Source organism: Choloepus didactylus, chromosome 11, assembly GCF_015220235.1.
Source record: "Choloepus didactylus isolate mChoDid1 chromosome 11, mChoDid1.pri, whole genome shotgun sequence".
Lineage (NCBI taxonomy): Eukaryota > Metazoa > Chordata > Mammalia > Pilosa > Megalonychidae > Choloepus > Choloepus didactylus.
Window position 1 is genome coordinate 63278442 of NC_051317.1, and position 20005 is coordinate 63298446.

The following is a 20005-nucleotide window of genomic DNA, read 5'->3' on the forward strand; positions in this document are numbered from 1 at the left end:
TGAGTAAAGCTGAAAGAGGCTAGGGGCATGTATGACACCAGAGGTAAAGATAGACGATAAAGACTGGGAGTGTATACACTGGCAAAAACTGGAGTGTCAGTGATTGTCACTAAATGTACACATATAAAAAGGTTTTTACATGTGGGAGAACAAATGAATATCAAGCATGCAAAGTGTTGAAAAAGGGATGGTATTGGGGAAAAAGTATAATCAAAGCAAACTGGAGCCTATGGTCAACAGTAACATTGTAATATGCTTCCATTAAATGTAACAAAGGCAACATACCAAAGCTAAATGTGTATGAGAGGGGGATATAGGGGAGGGATATGGGATTCTTGATAGTGGTGTTACTGACTGACCTTAGTATTATATATTATTGTATGATGTTTTATTTACATTTTTTTATTATTCTTTAAAAAAAATTTTTTTTGCATAGTAATCAATATGTTCAAGTGTTGACTGTGGTGATAAATGCATAACTATATGATGATACCGTGAACAACGGATTGTACACTGTGGATAATTGTATGGTATTTGAATACATCTCTATAAAACTGTAGGAAAAAATATAAATAGGGATAAAAGTGCTAGAGAAAACATGGAGAGAGGGATGTACTTATATACTGTTGGTGAGTAGGCAGAATGGTGTAGCCTTTCTGAAGGACAGTGTGGTGGTCCACAAGAAGCTAAGTATGGGGTGCCACAAGGTCCTACAACCTCATTATGGAGTATATACTTAGAAGATCTGAGAGCAGGGACATTAATGGACATTTGCACACTGGTGTTTAATGGAGGTAGTATTCATGATCTGCAACAGGTGGAAGTGGCCTAAGGGTACATCAACTGAGGAACCGAATGGTGAAGTGTGGTGTATGCATACAGTGGAATATTGAACAACTGAGAGGAGGAATGAAGCTATGAGACATGCAACGAGGTGAAAGGTTCCTGCAGACAGCACATCGAGTGAAGTATGGCGGAAACAAAGGCAAACATTATAATGCCTCACCAATATGGACTAACCACAATGTGTAAACTCAGAATTGAATCTCAGAGCACAGCTTATCAGGGGAACGCTTATTGTAAAGGTTCGTAGATTGTAAGCTCTTACAGCAGTCACATCTATTCCTGAATTGTAATGGCTATCTCCAGATTCTGAGATGCTGATCCCTTTGTCTATAACCTGATCAGTCTCTGGAACTTTGGATGTCTGTGTGACACCTGAAACTCAGAGCTAGAGCTCGGCAGATATGAATGTCAGTATTAGCACATACAGCAACTGTTAAAAAAGATGAGAAAGAGTCCAGATTTCAATCAGAGATATGATTGAAGCAGATCTGGTTAGGACTAGGGCAAACTGGGCCAAAGAATAAAATACTGGTTGTGTTTTAAAACTTCAGCTTCCATGTGAGACCAAGGAAAGAGACGTTTATTTGGTGCAGGATCTGTATTTTCTGTAGTACAGTAAACAATTTAACTTGCAGTCAGCTTATTCAAACACCATAATTACATGGAACTTTGAACAGGAAGCGAGATCTTGTAGGGTTGTACAGGTTAGTGTGAAATAGTGACATACCTGGAAGTAATTTGGGCAGAGAATAAAAATATATATGCAGGGGCCCCCTGAGGAGCTGGGCGAAATGCAGAACTGTTGGACTTCCTCACCTGCATTGTTGTTGATGTTCTCACAAGCATTGAGGACTGACAGTTTGGTATGCCAAGCCCTCTATCTTGAGGCTTGTCCTTAGGAAGCTCGTTGCTACAAAGGAGAGGCTAAACCTGCTTATAATTGTGCTTAAGAATCTCCCCCAGAGTACCTCTTTGTTGCTCAGATGTGGCCCTCTCGCTCTAGCTAATCCAAGTCAGCAGGTAACTCGCTGCCCTCCCCACTACGTGGGACCTGACTCACGGGGGTGTAAGTCTCTCTGGCAACGCAGGTTACAACTCCTGGGGATGAACCTGGACTCAGCATTGTGAGATTGAGAACATCTTCTGGACCAAATAGGGAAGCGAAATGAAACAAAAAGTTTCAGTCATTGAGAGATTTCAAATGTAGTTGAGAGATCACTCTGGTGGGCATTCTTATGCATATGGGATATCTCCTTTTAGGTTTTAGGGTACTGGAATAGCTAGAAGTAAATACCTAAAACTATCAAACTGCAACCCAGTAGCCTTGACTCTTGAAGATGACTGTATAACAATGTAGCTTACAAGGGGTGATAGTGTGATTGTGAAAACCCTGTGGATCACACTCCCTTCATCCAGTGTATGGATGGATTAGTAGAACAATGGGGACAACAACTAAATGAAAAATAGGGTGGGATGGGGAGATGATTTGGGTGTTCTTTTTTACTTTTATTTTTTATTCCTATTTTTATTCTTTTTGGTGTAAGGAAAATGTTCAAAAATAGATATGGCTGATAAATGCACAACTATATGATGGTATTGTGAACAGTTAGTTGTATACCATGGATGACTGTACGGTATGTGAATTTATCTGAATAAAACCGAATTTAAAAAAAGAACAATATCCATTTACTATCTCACAGTTTCTGTGGATCAGAAGTACAAGCACAGCATGGCTCAGATGAGTTCTCGGCTTAGTGTTTCACAAGACTGAAATTAAGATGCCAGTAGGGTTGTGTTCCTTTCTGGAGGTTCTGGAGAAGAGTCTGCTTCCAAGCTCATTCAAGGAGTTGGCAGAACTTAGTTACCTCTAGATATACAACCAAGGTCCTATTTTCTTACTGATTGTCATTTGGCATCTACCAGGACCTTCTAGAGACCTCTCTCTGGTCCTTGTGTGTGGCCTTCTACATCTCAGAAGCAGCAATGGAGTATTGAATCCTCACCACACTTGAAATCTCTCTAACTTCTTTGTCTTCCATCAACTGGGAGAAAGCTCTGCTTTTACAGACTCATGTAATTAAACTGGGCCCACCTTGATAATCCAATCATATTTACCAGTTCCAGGAATTCTGGCATGGACATCTTTCGGTGGCCTTTATTCTGCTTATCTCTTTCTTTTGAATCTAAACTCCTGGAGCCTTGATATAACAAGTTAGGCCCAGAGGTCCTATGGGATTGGAGATGAAAATAAGGGTTCCCCTGACCCAAGAAAATAATAGTTTCGAAGTCTTTATGTTTGACCTTGTACCTAAATTCAAGTGAGGAACTGTATTTTAGAGCTCTAGAATAATAGCACTTTCCAAAGTCTATAGTCTATTTTGTCTATTTCAACTATATAATTTTCTGTTCAAAGCTAGGGGCGCTATCTGATGTAGTTATTTGTATATTAAATTCTAATTCATAAGCTATTTATTAAAATCTAATAAAAATAAACAAAGATTGGATAATTCAAGACTGGCTTATAAAAAAACAAACAATTTCTCCAAAAGGCAAAGTATTTTTGCTTATTTATTCCTGGGGTATCCAAGTAAAGGCAGAACAAAGTAATTAACACTTCATTAATAAGGCTCCTCAAGAATCATAATGTACAGCAAAAAAATAAATATATATATATATACACACACACATATATTACATATAAAAAACTTTAATGATCTAAAGTAGTACAAAACTTGTAAGACATTAAACACATATTCCATGAAAAATGAAATTATGAGTACTGTGGTAGTTTGATGTGGTATGTACCCCAGAAAAAGTCATGTTCTTTTAATCCATTCCTGTGGGTTTAGATCTATTGATTAGGTTGTTTCAGTTGAGGAGTGTCCTGGGGTGGTTCTTAATCATCTTACTGAAGTCCCTTATAAAAGGATAAAACACACAGAGAAACTAAGAGATGAAATTCAGAGAAGTTTAGAGAAAAGCCCTGAAGAAGCTAAGAGAGGACCCACAGAAAACAGAGAGGAAGCCACTGAAGCCAGAAGCTGAAAGCAACAAAACCTGGGAGAGCGAGAGAGAAAAGGTCCAGCAGATGCTGGCCATGCGCCTTCTCATGTGACACATATGTCCCAGATGTTGGCAGCCTGCCTTCAGAGTCCAGATGTCATCTTGTTGATGCCTTGAGTTGGACATTTTCATGGTCTTAGAACTGTAAATTTGTAAGCTAATAAATCTCCCTTGTTAAAAGTCAGTCCATTTCTGGTATACTGCATTTCGTCAGCTTTAGCAAACCAAAACAGGTATAATGTACCTATTTCCAGTGCCTGATAATGAAAAACAGTGACATGAGTTTCAGCATGATTCAGATGATAATACATAATATTTCAAGCTTTGGTTTAGATAAACTGAATAGATGTTAATAACGGTTAAACTGGAAAACATGATTTCCCTTATGTAAACATTGTATCTCTTCAAACAATATTTAGTTGTAGGGGAATCTCAATAAAATCCTTTTATATAATGATTAAAAGGCAAAATCTGTGATTAACAGTGGACCATTCGATTAAAAATGGCAATATTATGCCTTAAGAAAGATGCGTACTAAAAGAAGATTCTGGGAAAAAACAGGTTGTCACTAAGTGAGCACCTAAATAAGTGAAATAATGAAACACTTCTTGATGCAAATTACTATTACATATACTACTACACAAACATTACTTGAAGAAAAATACTACTACACATTTAAAAACTAATGTATACAATGTATAATAAGAAACCAATCTATAAAATTAATTATGCAATAGAAAATAGAAATAGCACAGAAGAGATGTAGGAATGTCAAATCATGTTACGCAAATTAAAAATCTGTGAATAATATTTGGTTTTCAAAATCTTTCATGACCTCAAAAGGTATATAGTTCTTCCATACATGAGATAAAGGTATCATATTAACTAACTAGACAATAGAAGACACACCCATGCATATATCACCAGTGGGCACATGTACCACAAGCATGTGGCTAACAGGGCACAAGTACCATTTGCTAGGCAAGAAATTCACTTAAATTCAAGTCCTTTCCAAGAGTATGCAGAGTACATGAAATGAAGATGCACAATCTAAACAGATCTTCACAACAGATATAATAGACACAAAGAAAAAAAGAAATGAGGAGACAAGGAATTATAGAGGCAGAAGCTAAGATACAGCACATTACAAAAGACTACATATGTGTTTTGTTTTGCTAAAGCTTCAAGAATGTAATATACCAGAAATGGGTTGGCTTTTACAATGGGGATTTATTAATTTACAAATTTACAGTTCTAAGGCCATGAAAATGTCCAAATTAAGGTATCAAGAGGAAGATATCTTCTCTGAAGAAAGGCCACTGGTATTTGGGATTCCTCTGTCAGATGGAAAAGCACATGGTCTTCTGATCCTTCTCTCCCAGGTTTATCTTCCGGTTTCAGTGGCTTTCTCTCTCAGCTTCTGTGGGTCCTTTCTTAGCATCTCCAGGACATTTCTCTCCCCAAATGTCTCTGCCTATTATCCTCTTATAAAGGACTCCAATAAGTAAAGGATTAAGACGTACCTTGAATGGGTTGGGTCATCTCAATTGAAACAATCTAATCAAAAGGTCCCACCCATAACAGGTCTGTACCCAGAAGAATGGATTGAAAGAACATGGACTTTTCTGGGGTACATAACAGCTCCAGACTACCACAATATGCCTCAGAGTTCCCTTCCACCAGGTCAAATTCCTTCCTAACACTTCCAAACTTCATCTTTCTCCTAATCCTTCTATTTGTCCATTATTTAAGGATGGGGCCCAGTGGCTCACTCAGCAATGATTCTTTGAGCAGCAACACAAAAAGAAACAATTTGCTTGCTGAGGTATTTGTTTTTGGTGTGGCAGAGTAAGTAAACTTTGGTAAATATATTTCTATTACTCTATGGGTACAAAGGTTTTAACTACCACTAGGATAGTCAATTCTTCAACTCTTTGTTTGCTGAAACAGAGAAATGCCAATGATTGTTGACTATGATCTCATTGTCTTATTTTAAACTAAATGGCCTGTAACTGGACTAAAGGAAATTCAGAAGGTAAAAATAAATCCCTGAATGACTTCACAAGATAGTAATATGTAGATAATAATATTAACTTAGAGTAAGGGTCAACAAATAAATATCTTATTGCTCTTTGTAGTAAAGCTTTAAAAATGTTTATTATTAAAGCATTTAATAACATAGCCTGTAAATAAAGACTAATCAAAGTATTCTTGCAGTCAGAACAAAAGAAAATAACCGTAGGAGGAAAGGCATAATGAAATGAACAATTCTCAGGATTACAAGTTGAAAATGATACGTAATCAACTTTTTTTCCCCATCAAAGTCCCTTTATTTTCTATGTAACAAAACTGTCAGATAGTACACCATTGGTAGTTTAGACCTGTGATGGTGACGTTTCTCTCCTTTACAGGTGAACTGTTTCAAAAGTCCAAGGAGAGATCTGAACCCCCCTCCCCGAATTTAAGAAAGGGGAAACCAAAAGGGATTTGTCACAGTCTAGCACTTTGGAAATGATCCGGTCTCAACATTCCTCTGCCCTGTGTATCTAAAGTGATAGACAGTCCTTATATTGTAGTAATTCTCCATTTTCATTCGGGGTTCAGAAATGAGAGCTTGCCCTGTTCTCCTATAGGGATGTTTCATAAAAAAAATCATGCGACAATACTTATGATGTAATGCAAGAAAGAAAGAACAGATTTTTCCTTGCTCTGTCTATTCCCTTGTTATAACAAAAAAATAATTTTTCTCTTTTCCTCTGATTAACTTTTTTTCTTAAGTAGAATGTTCTTCTAAATCAGGAATGAATAGAAATCTAATGGATGCAAATTTTGTGTAAGTTTTCATATGGAATTTTAAATTTTCTTGATGGCATCATTTTATTAATTGTTTTCTCAGAGAAGCTGTAGGTTTCTAAAAATATCACACATTAAATATACAAAATACAGTTCCCATATACCACCCTGTTAATGACACCTCACATCAGTGTGGTACATTTATCATAACTCATAAAAGAATATCCTTAAAATTGTACTATTAACTATAGTCCATTGTTTCCAATAGGGTTCACTGTGTTGTACTGTTTTTTCTTTTGATTCTAATAACACATACAAAACATAGTTTCCCCTTTTAACCAAATGCACATATATAATTCAGTGCTGTTAATTACATTCATGATGTTCTGCTACTATCACCATCCACTACTAAAACTTTACAATCAACCCATATTGAAATTGTGTACAATTTACACATTAATTCCCCATTCCCTACCCACAACAAAGCCCACAGTAAACTATATCCTAGATTCTGCCTTTATGAGTTTGCTTATTCTGATTATTTCATCTGTGAGTTCATGCAATATCTGTCTGGCTTATTTCATTTAATGTAACATCTTCAAGGTTCATCCATGCTATTGCATGAATCAGAAATTCCTTTTCACAGCTGAATAATATTCCATTGTATGTATACACATTTTGTTTATCAATTCTTTGGATGATGGACACTTGGATTGCTTACATCTTCTGGCAGTTGTGAATAATGTCACTGTGAACATCAGTGTGCAATTATCTGTTCAAGTCCTTGCTTTCAATTCTGTTGGGTATATATACCCAGAAGTGGGATTGCCTGGTCATATAATTCTATACTTAGCTTTCTGAGGAACAACCAAACTGTCTTCCAAGTGGCTACAGCATTTTACATTGCCACTAGCAATGGATGAGTGTTCCTATTCCTCCACTTCCTCTCCAACACTTCGAATCTTCTCTTTTGCTTTCTCATAATAGCCATTCTAGTGGGTGTAGAATGGTATCTCATTGTGGTTTTCAGTTGCATTTCCTTAACAGCAAATGACGCTGAACATCTTTTCATGTGCTTTTTAGCCATTTGTATATGCCCTTTGGAGAAATGTCCAGCAAGTCTTTTGCCCATTTTAAAAACTGGGTTGTTTGCCTTTTTATTGTTGAGTTGTAGGATTACTTTATACATTCTAGATATTAGACCCTTACCGGATATGTGGTTTCCAAATATTTTCTCCCATTGAGTAGGTTGTCTTTTCACTTTCAGGATAATGTCCTTTCATGCAAAAGACTTTTTAATTTTGATGAGTTACCATTCATCCATTTTTTCCATTGTTGCATGTGCTTTGGGTGTAAAGTCTAAGAAACCAATGCCTAACACAAGATCTTGAAGATGCTTCCCTACACTTTACTTTTGGAGTTGTATAGCACTGGTTCTATATTGAGTTCTTTGATCCATTGTGAGTTAATTTTGTATATGGTATGAGATAAGGGACCTCCTTCATTCTTTTGCATACCGATATTTAGTTGTCCCAACACCATTTGTTGAAAAGATTATTCTTTCTCAGTGCAGTGGATCTGGCAGCCTTTTCAAAAATCAACTGGCCACAGATATGAGGGTCTACTTCTGAACTCTCAATTCAATTCCATTGGTCTATAGATCTTTCCTTGTGCCAGTATCATGCTGTTTTGACTACTGTAGCTTTGTAGTAAGTTTTAAAGTCGGGAAATACGAGTCTTTAAACTTTGTTCTTATTTATCAAGATTTTTTTGGCTATTCAGGGCCCTTTCTCCTCTGGAATAAATTCAATTTTGGTTTTTCCATTTCTGCAAAGTAGGCTGTTACAATTTTAATTGGGATTGTGCTGAATCTGTAAATCATTTTAGGGAGAACTGACATCTTAACAATATTTAGTCTTTCTATGTATGAGCATGGAATGTTCTTCCATTTATTTAGATACTCTTTCATTACTTTTTAGCAAAATCTTACGGTTTTCTGTGTATATATTCTTTACATCCCTGGTTAAATTTATTCCTAGATATTTGATTCTTTTAATTTCTATTGTAAATGGATTTTTTTTTTCCATTTTTACCTCAGATTGCTTATTTCTAGGGTACAGAAACACCACTGATTTTTGTGTGGTGATCTTGTACCCTGTCGCTTTGCAGAATTCATTTATTAGCTCTAGGATCTTTGCCGTGGATTTTTCAGGACTCTCTCTATATATATAGGATTGTGTCATCTGCCAACAGGGAAAATTTAACTTTTTCCTTTCCAATTTGGTTGCCTTTTCTTTTTCTTGCCTAGTTGCTTGGACCAGAATGTCTAGCACAATGTTGAATAACAATGCTAACACTGAGCATCCTTGTCTTGTACCATATCATAAAGGGAAAGCATTCAGTCTTTCACCACTGACTATGATGTCAGCAGTGGTTTCTTCACATATGCCCTTTATCGTGTTGAGGAAGTTTCCCTCTATCCTTATTTTTCTACAAGTTTTGGTCAAGAAAGGATGCTGGATTTTGTCAAATGCCTTTCTGCATCAATTGAAATCATGTGGTTTTTTCCCTTTGTTTTGTTAATGTAGCATGTTACATCAATTGATTTTCTTTTGTTGAACCATCTTTGTATACCTGGAATGAATCTCACCCACTTCATCGTGGTGTATAATTCTTTTAATATGCTGTTGGATTATATTTGCTAGTTATTTTGTTGAGAAATTTTGCATCTATATTCATAAGAGAAATTGGTGTGCAATTTTCTTTTCTTGTAGTATCTTTATCAGACTTTGGTATTAGAGTGGTATTGGCCTCATAAAATGAGTTAGGCAGTGTTTTCTATTTTTTTGGAAGAGTCTGAGCAGGATTGGTGTTAATTCTTCTTGGAATGTTTGATAGAATTCACCTGTGAAGTCATCTGGTCCTGGTCTTTGATGACTAATTCAATGTCTTTACTTGTAATTTGTCTATTGAGATCTTCTATTTCTTCTAGAGTCAGTATAGGTTGTTCACATGTGTTTCAAGGAATTTTTCCATTTACTCCAGGTTTTCCAATTTATTGCCTGTTTATAATATCCTTTTATGATCTTTTAATTTCTGTCAAGGCAGCAGTAATGTCCCCTCTATCATTTCTGATTTTATTTATCTGCATCTTCTCTCTCTCTGTCTTCTGTCAGTCTAGATAAAGGTTTGTCAATCTTATCAATCTTTTCAAAGAACCAACTTTGGGTTTTGGTAATGCTCTCTACTGCTTTTTTTAAAATACTCTGTTTCAGTGATATCTGTTCCAATCTGTTATTTCCTTCCTTCTACTTGCTATGGATTTAGTTTGCTGTTCTTTTTCTAGTTCCTCCAGTTGTACAGTTAGGTCTTTGTTGTGGTGGTTTGAAGCTGTATGTACTCCAGAAAACCATGTTCTTAAATCTAATCTATTCCTGTGGGCACAAAAACATTTTAAGTAGGAAATGTTGATTAGGCTACTTCAGTAAAGGTGTGACCCATCTCATTTAGGATGAGTCTTAATCCTAGTACTGGGGTCTTTTATAAATGAAATGAATACAGAGAGAGAATACATGGAAGCAAGAAGGTGAAATAAATGAAACCTGGTAGAGAAGGTAGAGACCAGCAGACACTACCATGTACCTTGTCATGTGGCAGAAGAACCAAGGATTGCTGGCAGCCACTCTTCAGGGAGAAAGCTTTGCCTTGATGATGCCTTGATATGACATTTTCCAGGCCTCAAAATTGTTAAGTAATCAATTGTCACTGTCTAACCTGATCCATTACATGGTATTTGCTTTGAGCAGTCTCATTTTTCCTTTACTGCAACCTCCTTTTTCTGTATAGTTCATCTTTTGTGATGCAGCTGAGCGATTCCTTTCTCATTTCTCTTTCTGTATATTTTTAAAATACTTTCTTTGTGTTTACCCTGGGGTTTGTATTATACAACTTACACCTGGAGCCTACTAATTTGAAAAGATACCAACTTAGCTTCAATAATATACACATTCTCTGCCCCAAAGCTCTCCTCTATATTGCTTTGTCCCACATTACCCATTTATATATTTGATGTCTGTAATCAGACATATGACTTTTTCCTGTTCAACTGTATTCTGACTCTTACAGGAGTTAAAGGGTAGTGTCATGTATTGAGAATACAGTACTATTGGGTTTTGAATTTACCCTTTTAGTTACCTGTACTGAAAATCTTTACTTCTTTACAATACTGCAAGCCACTCTTCTCCTGTCTTTTCCTTTCAACATGAAGAGCTTCCTTCAGCAATTTTTGCAGGGCAGGTCTTTTGTTGACAAACTTCTCAGTTTCTGTCCATCTATCAATATTTTAAACTCTCCCTCTTTTTTGAAGGAGTTTTGCCAGATAAAAGAATTCATGGCTGGCAGTTTTTCTCTTCCAGTACCTTAAATATATCATAGCACTGCCTTCTCACCTCCAAGGTTTCTGATGAGAAATTGGCACTTAGTCTTACTGAAGATCCCTCATATGTGATGAACTGCTTTTCTCTTGATGCTTTCAGAATTCTCTATTTTGGCATTTGTCATTCTGATTAGCATGTGTCTCAGAGACGGTATGTTAGGATTTATTCTGTTTGGAGAACGTTGTGCTTCTTTGACATAATGTCTTTCATAAGAATTGGGAAATACAGGGCCATTATTTCCTCAAATATTCTTTCTGCTCCTTTTCCCTTCTCTTCTCCATCTGGGACACCCATGAAAAAAGTTATATGTCTGATAACAGACATCAAATATATAAATGGGTAATGTGGGACAAAGCAATATAGAGGAGAGCTTTGGGGCAGAGAATGTCTGTCACTCAAGTACCTGATAGGTTACTCAGTTTTTCTATTCTTTTCTCTATTTGTTCTTCTGACTGCATGATTTTGATTGTCCTTTTAGTACTGATTTTCTTCTGCCTTTTCAAATCTGCAGTTGTATGCCACCAGTGTATTTTTAGTATTTATTACGACTTTTATCCTTATAATTTCTGTGCATTTCCTTTTAAACTTTCAAATTCTTCCTTATGCTCACATATTGTCTTGTTAATACACTACAGCTCTATGTACACTATTAGTTTGTTTCTATCCCTATTCTCCTTCATTGCATTGAATTGATTTAGGAGATTTGTTTGAACTTCTTTGATTAGCTGTTCCAAATTCTGTTGTCTCCTCTGAAGTTTTAATTTGTTCCCTTGACTGAGCCATATCGTCCCGTTTCTTTGTATGGCTTATAATTTTTTTGCTGATATCTGGGTATCTGATTGTTTTGATGCATTAACTCTGAAGGTCAGTTTCTCCCTTTTGCCTAGGGTTTTATTGTTGATTGACTTTATGTTAAGGCTCTTCTTTGACTCTTGGTCCAAGTTATTTGGGACCTTTAGTAGCCAGTGTATGCCCTGGATATGCTTACAATTTTATGGTTGGCCTTTTGTGTGCAACTGTTTCCTTTCCTCTGTTCCTTCTCTGAGAGTCTTGATCTCCTCTTTTTGTTTTTGTGCAAATTTCTCTCCCTAGTTCCTATGATTTGTTTAAATTCTCTCTGTCACTCAGTGTCCAATTTTCTTTACATTTTTCAGTTCTGGGACCTGTTCTGCCTTGCAGCAGTTCAGCCCCCAACCCCCCACACTCCCTTTTTCGTGAAGCTTTTCTGCCTCTGGAGTCTTCCCTGTTATGGTATCCCAACCTGGGGAGCCAGATGGGTTCAATCCAGAAAGGTCAATTTTGCATTTAGGTGGTCCAGCAAACAGACACTGGATTGAGTGTCTGTGCCTCTTGCCAACAGTTCTGCCACGGGATCTTTTTTCCATTGGAGCACTTGTGCATGTGGCACTCCTCAGCCACTTGTGTTCCACCCTGGGTCTCTGCGGACTTGGGTCTTTGTGCTTGGATATGCATGAGGTTTTAACTCACTGCTGTGAGTGCCTCTATGGTCTGCATCTGCAGCAGGACGTGCCCAGGCTATGTTGCTTTTGTGTGGCAACCAAGCTGCACGGGACGGAGTGAGGTGGAGGGTTCTGAACTGGCGGGTTCGGGATGCAAATCTCCTACCCAGTTTTGGTGTTTGTTTTTTTTCTCGTTCTTCAATTCAACATTTTGTGAAGTCCTTCTCCAGCCTCTCATACTCCAGAGATCCAAGCAGGATTTGTCCTTTTATTAGATAATTCTGAGGGGAGATTTTTCCAGGGGATCTCTTACATCGCTATGCTGACAATGCTACTCTGTATACATCAAGATATTTAATCAGCTTTTAATCAACCAAACTTTTCACCACTCTAATAAACTTGGCTTACTGTATCTCTGTATTCAGACCTCTGCTCAAATGCCACTTTTTTGGGCCCTCCCAGTTCCCTTTATCTAATGGAATACTTTTTCCTACACCCAACATGAGCCTATTACTTTCTTCTTAGCACTTACCGCCAATATAAAATTACTTTTGGACCAAATGTTTCTCTACCTTTCCCCACTAGTATGTAAGAACCTCAAGGGCTGGGGCTTTTACACTTTTAATTGTTCACTGCTTTATCTTGAGTGTCAAACAGTGACTTGCACATAGTGGAAGCTCAATAACAATATCCTGAGTGAATAAAATTCTCAGAATTGGAATTATTGGTTCCAAAGATATAAAGCTTTTGATGCAAATCACTGGATTGCTCTCAAGGACGCTCAAACTAAGGTACCCCTCTAACTGTGGAGGGGAAATGGATAACACTGAAGGAAGACTTTGTTTCACTTTTTATCCTTAAGTAATGTTTGACTTTACTGCCATGTGCATTTCCACTTATTTAAATACTACCTCCCACCTTAACTAATGAATTTGGACAGGATATCCAAATAAACATTAACAGACTAAATGCTAAGACCTAGTGGTGCTTGAGCAAGAGGAAAAAATCACACTGCTAGGGGTATAGCAATTTGTACAGCTATTTGGCAACATGCACCAAAAGCCTTAAGAAAGGTATATACTATTTTTCCTAGCAATTCCTTTTAAAAATCTTATTCTAAGGAAAAACCTTTATCTACAAGGTTGTTTCTCACTGCAGCATAATTTAAACATGAAAATACAGAAATCACCTCAATATTTGGGCTGAACAGCCCTAGTAACATTTAAAAAGCCCACCAGTCTCACAATTCCCCAGTTTAGATAAAAGCAGCCACGGGTATCATAAAACACTAATCCTGCTAATATAACCATGACTAATAGAAACAGGGATCTGTGCCTGAGTCAAAGGGTACCTAACAGTAACACTCCATTGCAGACTGCAATTGAGGGAGAGCACTGGATTGCCCCAACCTAGATGCAGACACCTGAGAAAACCCAAGAGATGTCAAAGGGACAGGGATAGAGTAGGGGAGCAGAAAGTGAAACACACATTCACGTGTGCACCAACATATATCAAAATAGCTAACAGTAGTTGTCACACAGTAGTATGGTTAAGGGATGATTTCTACTTTCTTCTTTGTGCTTCTGTGTGTGTAATTTTTTTTATAGTGAATGTGTATTATTTTGTATTTTAAAGTTATTTTAAAATCCATGTCATAATATGAAGGTAAAATACACAGCAACTAGAAAATGAAAAATTTTGCTGTGGTGTTATTTTTTCAGTGCCTAAAATCACAATTACTATAAAATACAAATGTTTTACTACCTTGGCAAACACAGATTCCAAATCCCAACTCTACTCAGCAATTGTGTAACTTTATGCAATTTAACTGTTAAATGAGGATTAATAGACTCATACAGGTTGCTCTGAGATCAAACAAGATCATAAAGTAAAACACTAAACAAGAGTTCTAGGCACAGAGTAGGTACTCAATAAATGCTAGCTGCTAATTTCTTCTGTGTAATGAACTTCCAGATGATAACTGGTTGCCTCAAAAGGCTCAGAGCATAGCTTCATACTTTCTTCTAAATGGTCTTTTTCTCCAAAAATACTAGGAATGAAAATCAACTGCTCTGCACTTCATTATCCTCCATTGTTACCACAGCCTGGGCCCACCCTCAATCCTATAAAATAAGAAATGAGCCTAGTACCTAGAAATTGTTCCCCTTGCCTCTCTTGACATATTGAGAGTATTTCCCTAGGTCTGCAAGGTAGCCCAAACGTCCCTTCATCTCTTTGTTGTGACAGTGACAGAACACATCTCAGAGCTATGGCAAGAAGGTGCACTCAACACACCGATGTCCTCAGAAAGACAATGCCATTCCTCTTGGCACCAAAATAGAGGTGAACTCTTCTAGATCATTTGCTGAACTATAAACATATGCAGCTTGACAAAAATATACTCAAGGGTAAAAGGGGAACTATGCCTCTAACCACAACAATGGTCCTTCTAGTAATACCCATAACATATTAAAATAACATGTTTAGACTAACCAACAAAAAGAAAAAAAGTACTAAAATTTGGGGGCAAAATAAAATTCAGTTCCATGTCATTAGAAATGAAAAAGGGACTTACAGCTATCATAAGACTGGAATTAACACCATAGAAAAACAGTTAATTTTACTGAAAATCAAAATGCCAATTTATTCAACCCATTAAATTAAGTGCCAAAAGCACAGGCACATCTATTCTTCAAACATTAGTTTTGAAATAGTTTTAAACATTAAAATCCAACTCAGTCTTTTTCCAGTCATCAAGATATTATTCAATACTACTTGCAACTGCCTTTATAATGGTTTCATAATTCCATTACTAATGTTATTAACTTGAAGGACTACTTTTTGGGTTCTTTATGGCTCTGACTTCCTTGAGGGAAAATAGTTCCTCAGGTTAAAAATGCTTTGAGTAGAAAATTAGAGGTTAAGATAATTTTGGATCTTGAAGCATTCCAAATGTTTTCGAAAAAGAAAGAAGCAAAGACGGCCAGATTGCTAGCAACTTATCAGAACACACACAAAAAAACTGACAAAAATTTGTCAAAACCAAAGATTCTGAAACTGAAATATTCTGAAACCAAAGAATGAAAAATTTCTGACTGGAAGCCAATGATTCTTCAGACTCAGTATCAACTCAAATACGTATCAGATATGTGAAATAATAAAAACTAGGAGACAATTCAAGATCATAATAATTAAAAATCAAAGAACCAGAACTACAAGTGAGTGATGAAAAAATCACCAATTCTCTACCACCAATGAAAATTTAAACCTTCCAAAGACAAGCATTATTCTTATGCTTAGAGAGTTCCATGTATAGGTAGAGTTCAGTTTAGGATGTAGAATACTTAAAGAGAATGTTGCTCCCACTCTAAAAATGGGAAAAAAAATCACTATCTTTTTTTTTAAGGCCAATCTAAGAGCTGATGTGGCAAACCAACCAAGTGAACTAAATTTCAAACTGTGACAAGACCAACCAAGGAGGCATACAACCACACTGTTTCACCTTTTCACCCCTGGCAACACATGAGAGAAGTGGCAACTATTTAAATGGGTAAGAGAAAAACACATGAGTTTTAATGGGTTTTTTAAATATTTCAGGTATAGAGACTGCAAGACTTATTTTGGTAATTACAGAATAATCCTTAGAATCCTTCCTAATAACAAAATAATTTTTTTAAAAAGGAAGAAAAACTAACATTAGTGTTTGTTACAGCATTATGCTAAGACTTAACAAGCTTTATTGCACTAGCCCTTAACAACCCTGTAAAGACAGGACTGTTTAATAGAAGAGAAAACTGGGCACAGAGAGGTTAAGTACTTTGTCCAAGGTTCCACACCCAGTAAGTGGAAACACTGTGATTTAAACCAAGGTATCCTGACTCCAGAGCCTGACTCACAGTTAGGATTCTACATGGTCTCTTCTCCAGTCCAGACAAGCTTTCTTAATGCAATTTCAACTGTTTACATCATTTTACATGGGTTGTTTACATCTAATTTTGAGCAAATTAGAAATGTTCTGTTAATTATTCCTCTAGCTATATCAAGGTATAGTTCACAGAAGGCTAAGAAAGTCATGTCTAACACAGAATTTAGCTAAGCCTTTTTACCTTGCAGGTAATAATGCCATTACTTGACTTTAGGATAATATGTGATTTTAATCTACATAGGAAAAGTAGGAAAGAAAATACAAAGCAAATTAGAATGGGGTAAGAACACTTCCCTCTATCTGTCCATTCTAAACAGCCAAAACTGCTGAACTTTAGAATTAATCAAGAGAACAGGATCCTTTCTGAAATTTGACTGGCAGATAGAAACTTCTTCCTATGTAATTGTTCTTAGCCTTTTGTTCTCCCAAGCTAAACAACATAAGAAAAACTAAAGGAACTGCATGCTATCACAGAACTAAGGGAAATAAATGTGTTATCACCCTGCTAATAGAATTTTTTGTCATATTTTGTTTTCAAAAATATCACTACTGAATATACATATCTCAGTCAATTATGATTTCTGTTTTTGACCCCTCCTATGCCCTGATAATATTTCCCATTTTGGAATTAACTATGCTGTGGTTTTACTTCTGCATAAATGATACGGCCCTTGCCCCTTCCAAACATCTCATCTTGTATGATGAAACTCTCCTAATGTTAAAAATGGGGTGTGGCTGAGTATTATTAAACCAATTAAATCAATCAGGTAAGCAGTATACTCCACATCAGTAGCAATCACAATGCAATTCTTTAAGACAGCAGACAATTGTGAATGTGGCTGGTGATTTCAAGACTTCAATGGACACAATTCCTTACATCAGACAGAATCATGTTTACCTATTTAGACTTTAATTTACTATATTAACTGAATGACATTCCTAGAAGGAAGGCAAAAAACATATTCCCATATTAGCAAGATGAAGCATCTCTGTTATCAATGCAAACACTATTGGTGAAATATCTATTCTAGTATTAAATCAAGGGCTTTGATTTTAATGGGTTCTTCCTGAAATCTTATAAAGTGACCTTATGCCCACTAATTCAGATAATACAAGTTCCCTAGTTCCCAGGAAACGTCTATCTAACCAGGAGTGCAAACAAGGATATTTCTCATCTTTAAATTTAAAATCATCCCATCCATTAGACCTTCTTATCTATGAATCCATATCTAAAGTGGCCTTTCTCCAGTTATTTTATATCTCAATATTTTATTTTCATCTAGGCATTTAAAATAATTTTTTTCTTGTTTATTCTTTCTCCTCCACTAGTTGACAAGCTCCCTCTGTCTTGTTCACTTTCTTGAAGGAGACTATAACTTTTTTGTTGTTAAAAATATTTTCTCTAATGAGGTCCAATATTAAAGAAAAGGATGTACATCTCAAACGAGGGTAACTACTTTCTCCCATATTTTCCATTTAGCTTTAGTTTAATGAACTGTGGACACTAAGCTTAGTATTCTTCACCCAATTCCAATCAAAATCAATTTCTGAACATATCCCTTCTTTATACCAATCTCACTTGTGTTCAACAACAAACTAAAATTCACGAATTTCATCCTCTTTCTAGAGGTGGTTACTTTTCAAGCTAAGGACTGAAGATGAAACACATATTTGGGCAAAGGAAGCTTAATTCCAGTTATAAAGCAAGTAATTTTTTCAGAGAAATTCGTAGATATGTCGTATACCTTACTGAACTTACATGTATGAGATGAAGGTGGCCCGCCTACTTCTGAACTTTATAAATCCTCTTCATTTTTATTAAGTTTGGAATTCACTCCCTTTCTCTGTTCCACTGTTTTTCCGGGGTCACGCTTATAATACAGTTTTAGACAATGGATTCCGCATGGTCAGCCTACCTGGAATACGACACGCTCCCTACTCTAACTGCCCCCAAACTCTTCGCAGATAGGCTAAAGCAGCTGGCGTCTAGGCGGCGACGCAACCGGACCTAGCCGGTTTGGTGGCAGCCCCTAGCGTTGCCGAGTAAGGAAAGAGCTTTGCAAAACATATGGTAACCTTACTTATTCCTGTGCTAACATTTATGAGATTTGTCACGGCTGCAAGGGGATGCGGAGCTCTTCCAACGCACGCAGGAACCACGGTAGTCTCCGGCTCCTCTAAAATTAAACCAAGGCCTAGCGTTTGAGCTACGCTTTATTTTACAAAACGCTTTCGCACGCTTTATCTGACTTGCCCTCACTCCAAGCCTGTGAGATGAGCGCGGCTGTCGCAGTGTCTCTTTTACAGATGAGGACCGTGTCCACAGCCCCAATCCTAAGGACCACCCTCTTCCCGGTGGAGGAAGCAGCTCCCTGGCGGAGAAGGGACAGCAGGTGTGACGCCCGCGGCTCGCAGCCTCTCACCTGAAAGGCGAGCTAGGCTCCTGCTTTCACTCAGCAGCGAGGAACGTGGACCCCACGGCGGGCTACCCTCCATCTCCCACACCGCTCGGCCCCAGCCCCCAGAAATGCTTCATGCACATTCCACCCCCTCAGGCTCACCGTCCGTTCTCGCCAGACAGCGAAGGAACCGGGTAACTCCGTGCCCGCCAAAGCCGCCTAGGGTCTAGAACCCACGCTCCGAGGCGACGGCGGTGACAGTCACCAGAAGGCCTACGGGATCCCGGGAAAGGAAAACCCGTTCCTAGTCAAGTAGCTGACATTTCCCAGTCAGCCCGAGCATCACCTGCTTCCGCTTCCCCGCCCGCCGCATGGGCCGTGCGGCCCGGCAGCCGTAGAGAATTGTGGGTATCTCAAGGGCGGGCTAAACTGCGAGGGAAGGAAGTAGGGGGCGAGTAAGCGGGACTACAAGACAGCGCTGGAACTACAATTCCCAGCAGGCAGCGTGGCCGTAGATCGCGGCCGCGGAGGAGAGCGGGCAGAAGAGTACTGCGCGCGCCGCCGAGATGGAACGTTGCTAGAGTTCGCGGGTCTCGTTGCTGGGGACCAGGCCGGCAGCGCGCCAAAGCGGAATCCCGGAGTCCGCACCTCTGCAATTAATGCACGCTTTTAAAACCTACGAATCTTTGGACGCCATGCAGAGGTAAACCAGTTGCAAAAAGAGGCAGAGCATGAATGAACCCACTTGTTTTAGGCCGCGACTATTGCTACTTGCTAATACTGTTACTAATACTGTGATTATGTGAATCGTTGCTCAGTCCCTTCTTTGGGAAAGTGTGGTTAGATGCTTTCGCGCGGTGATCAGCGTGCTGTTTTATGGGGCTTCCCTTATTGGACTTTCTTGCTAGAGTTTTCAATCACTGGGTGGTTGCCATCCCTGCCTTGTCTGTTCCCCATAAGAAATTTCTGAGGCCTCTGCATGATCGCCAGACGCCTTTTCTATTTGTTGGGTTATTTTCTCTTTCATTCTTAGGAACTCGCGGCAATTCTGTTAGCTGCTGTGAAAGTTTTCTACAGTGCATA

The 20005-nt window shown here is 37.9% G+C and overlaps 2 protein-coding genes across 3 annotated transcripts in view; one reads left to right on the forward strand and one right to left on the reverse strand.

Moving 5' to 3' along the window:
* LMBRD2 (LMBR1 domain containing 2) overlaps nucleotides 1-19193 on the reverse strand; it is a 97204-nt gene extending 78011 nt beyond the window's left edge. The window contains exon 1 of one of the 2 annotated variants that reach the window (XM_037798965.1): nucleotides 19085-19193. The gene's annotated coding sequence lies outside the window, so the exon portion shown is untranslated. The remainder of the gene's footprint in view (nucleotides 1-19084) is intronic. The other variant, XM_037798966.1, reaches the window with a different exon arrangement.
* Nucleotides 19194-19464: 271 nt separating this feature from the next.
* The window catches only part of SKP2 (S-phase kinase associated protein 2), a 31322-nt gene continuing 30781 nt past the window's right edge, over nucleotides 19465-20005 (forward strand). Inside the window, exon 1 of the mRNA XM_037799415.1 lies at nucleotides 19465-19625. Within this exon, the coding sequence (XP_037655343.1) occupies nucleotides 19582-19625 (44 nt within the window). The 5' untranslated portion in view covers nucleotides 19465-19581. The remainder of the gene's footprint in view (nucleotides 19626-20005) is intronic.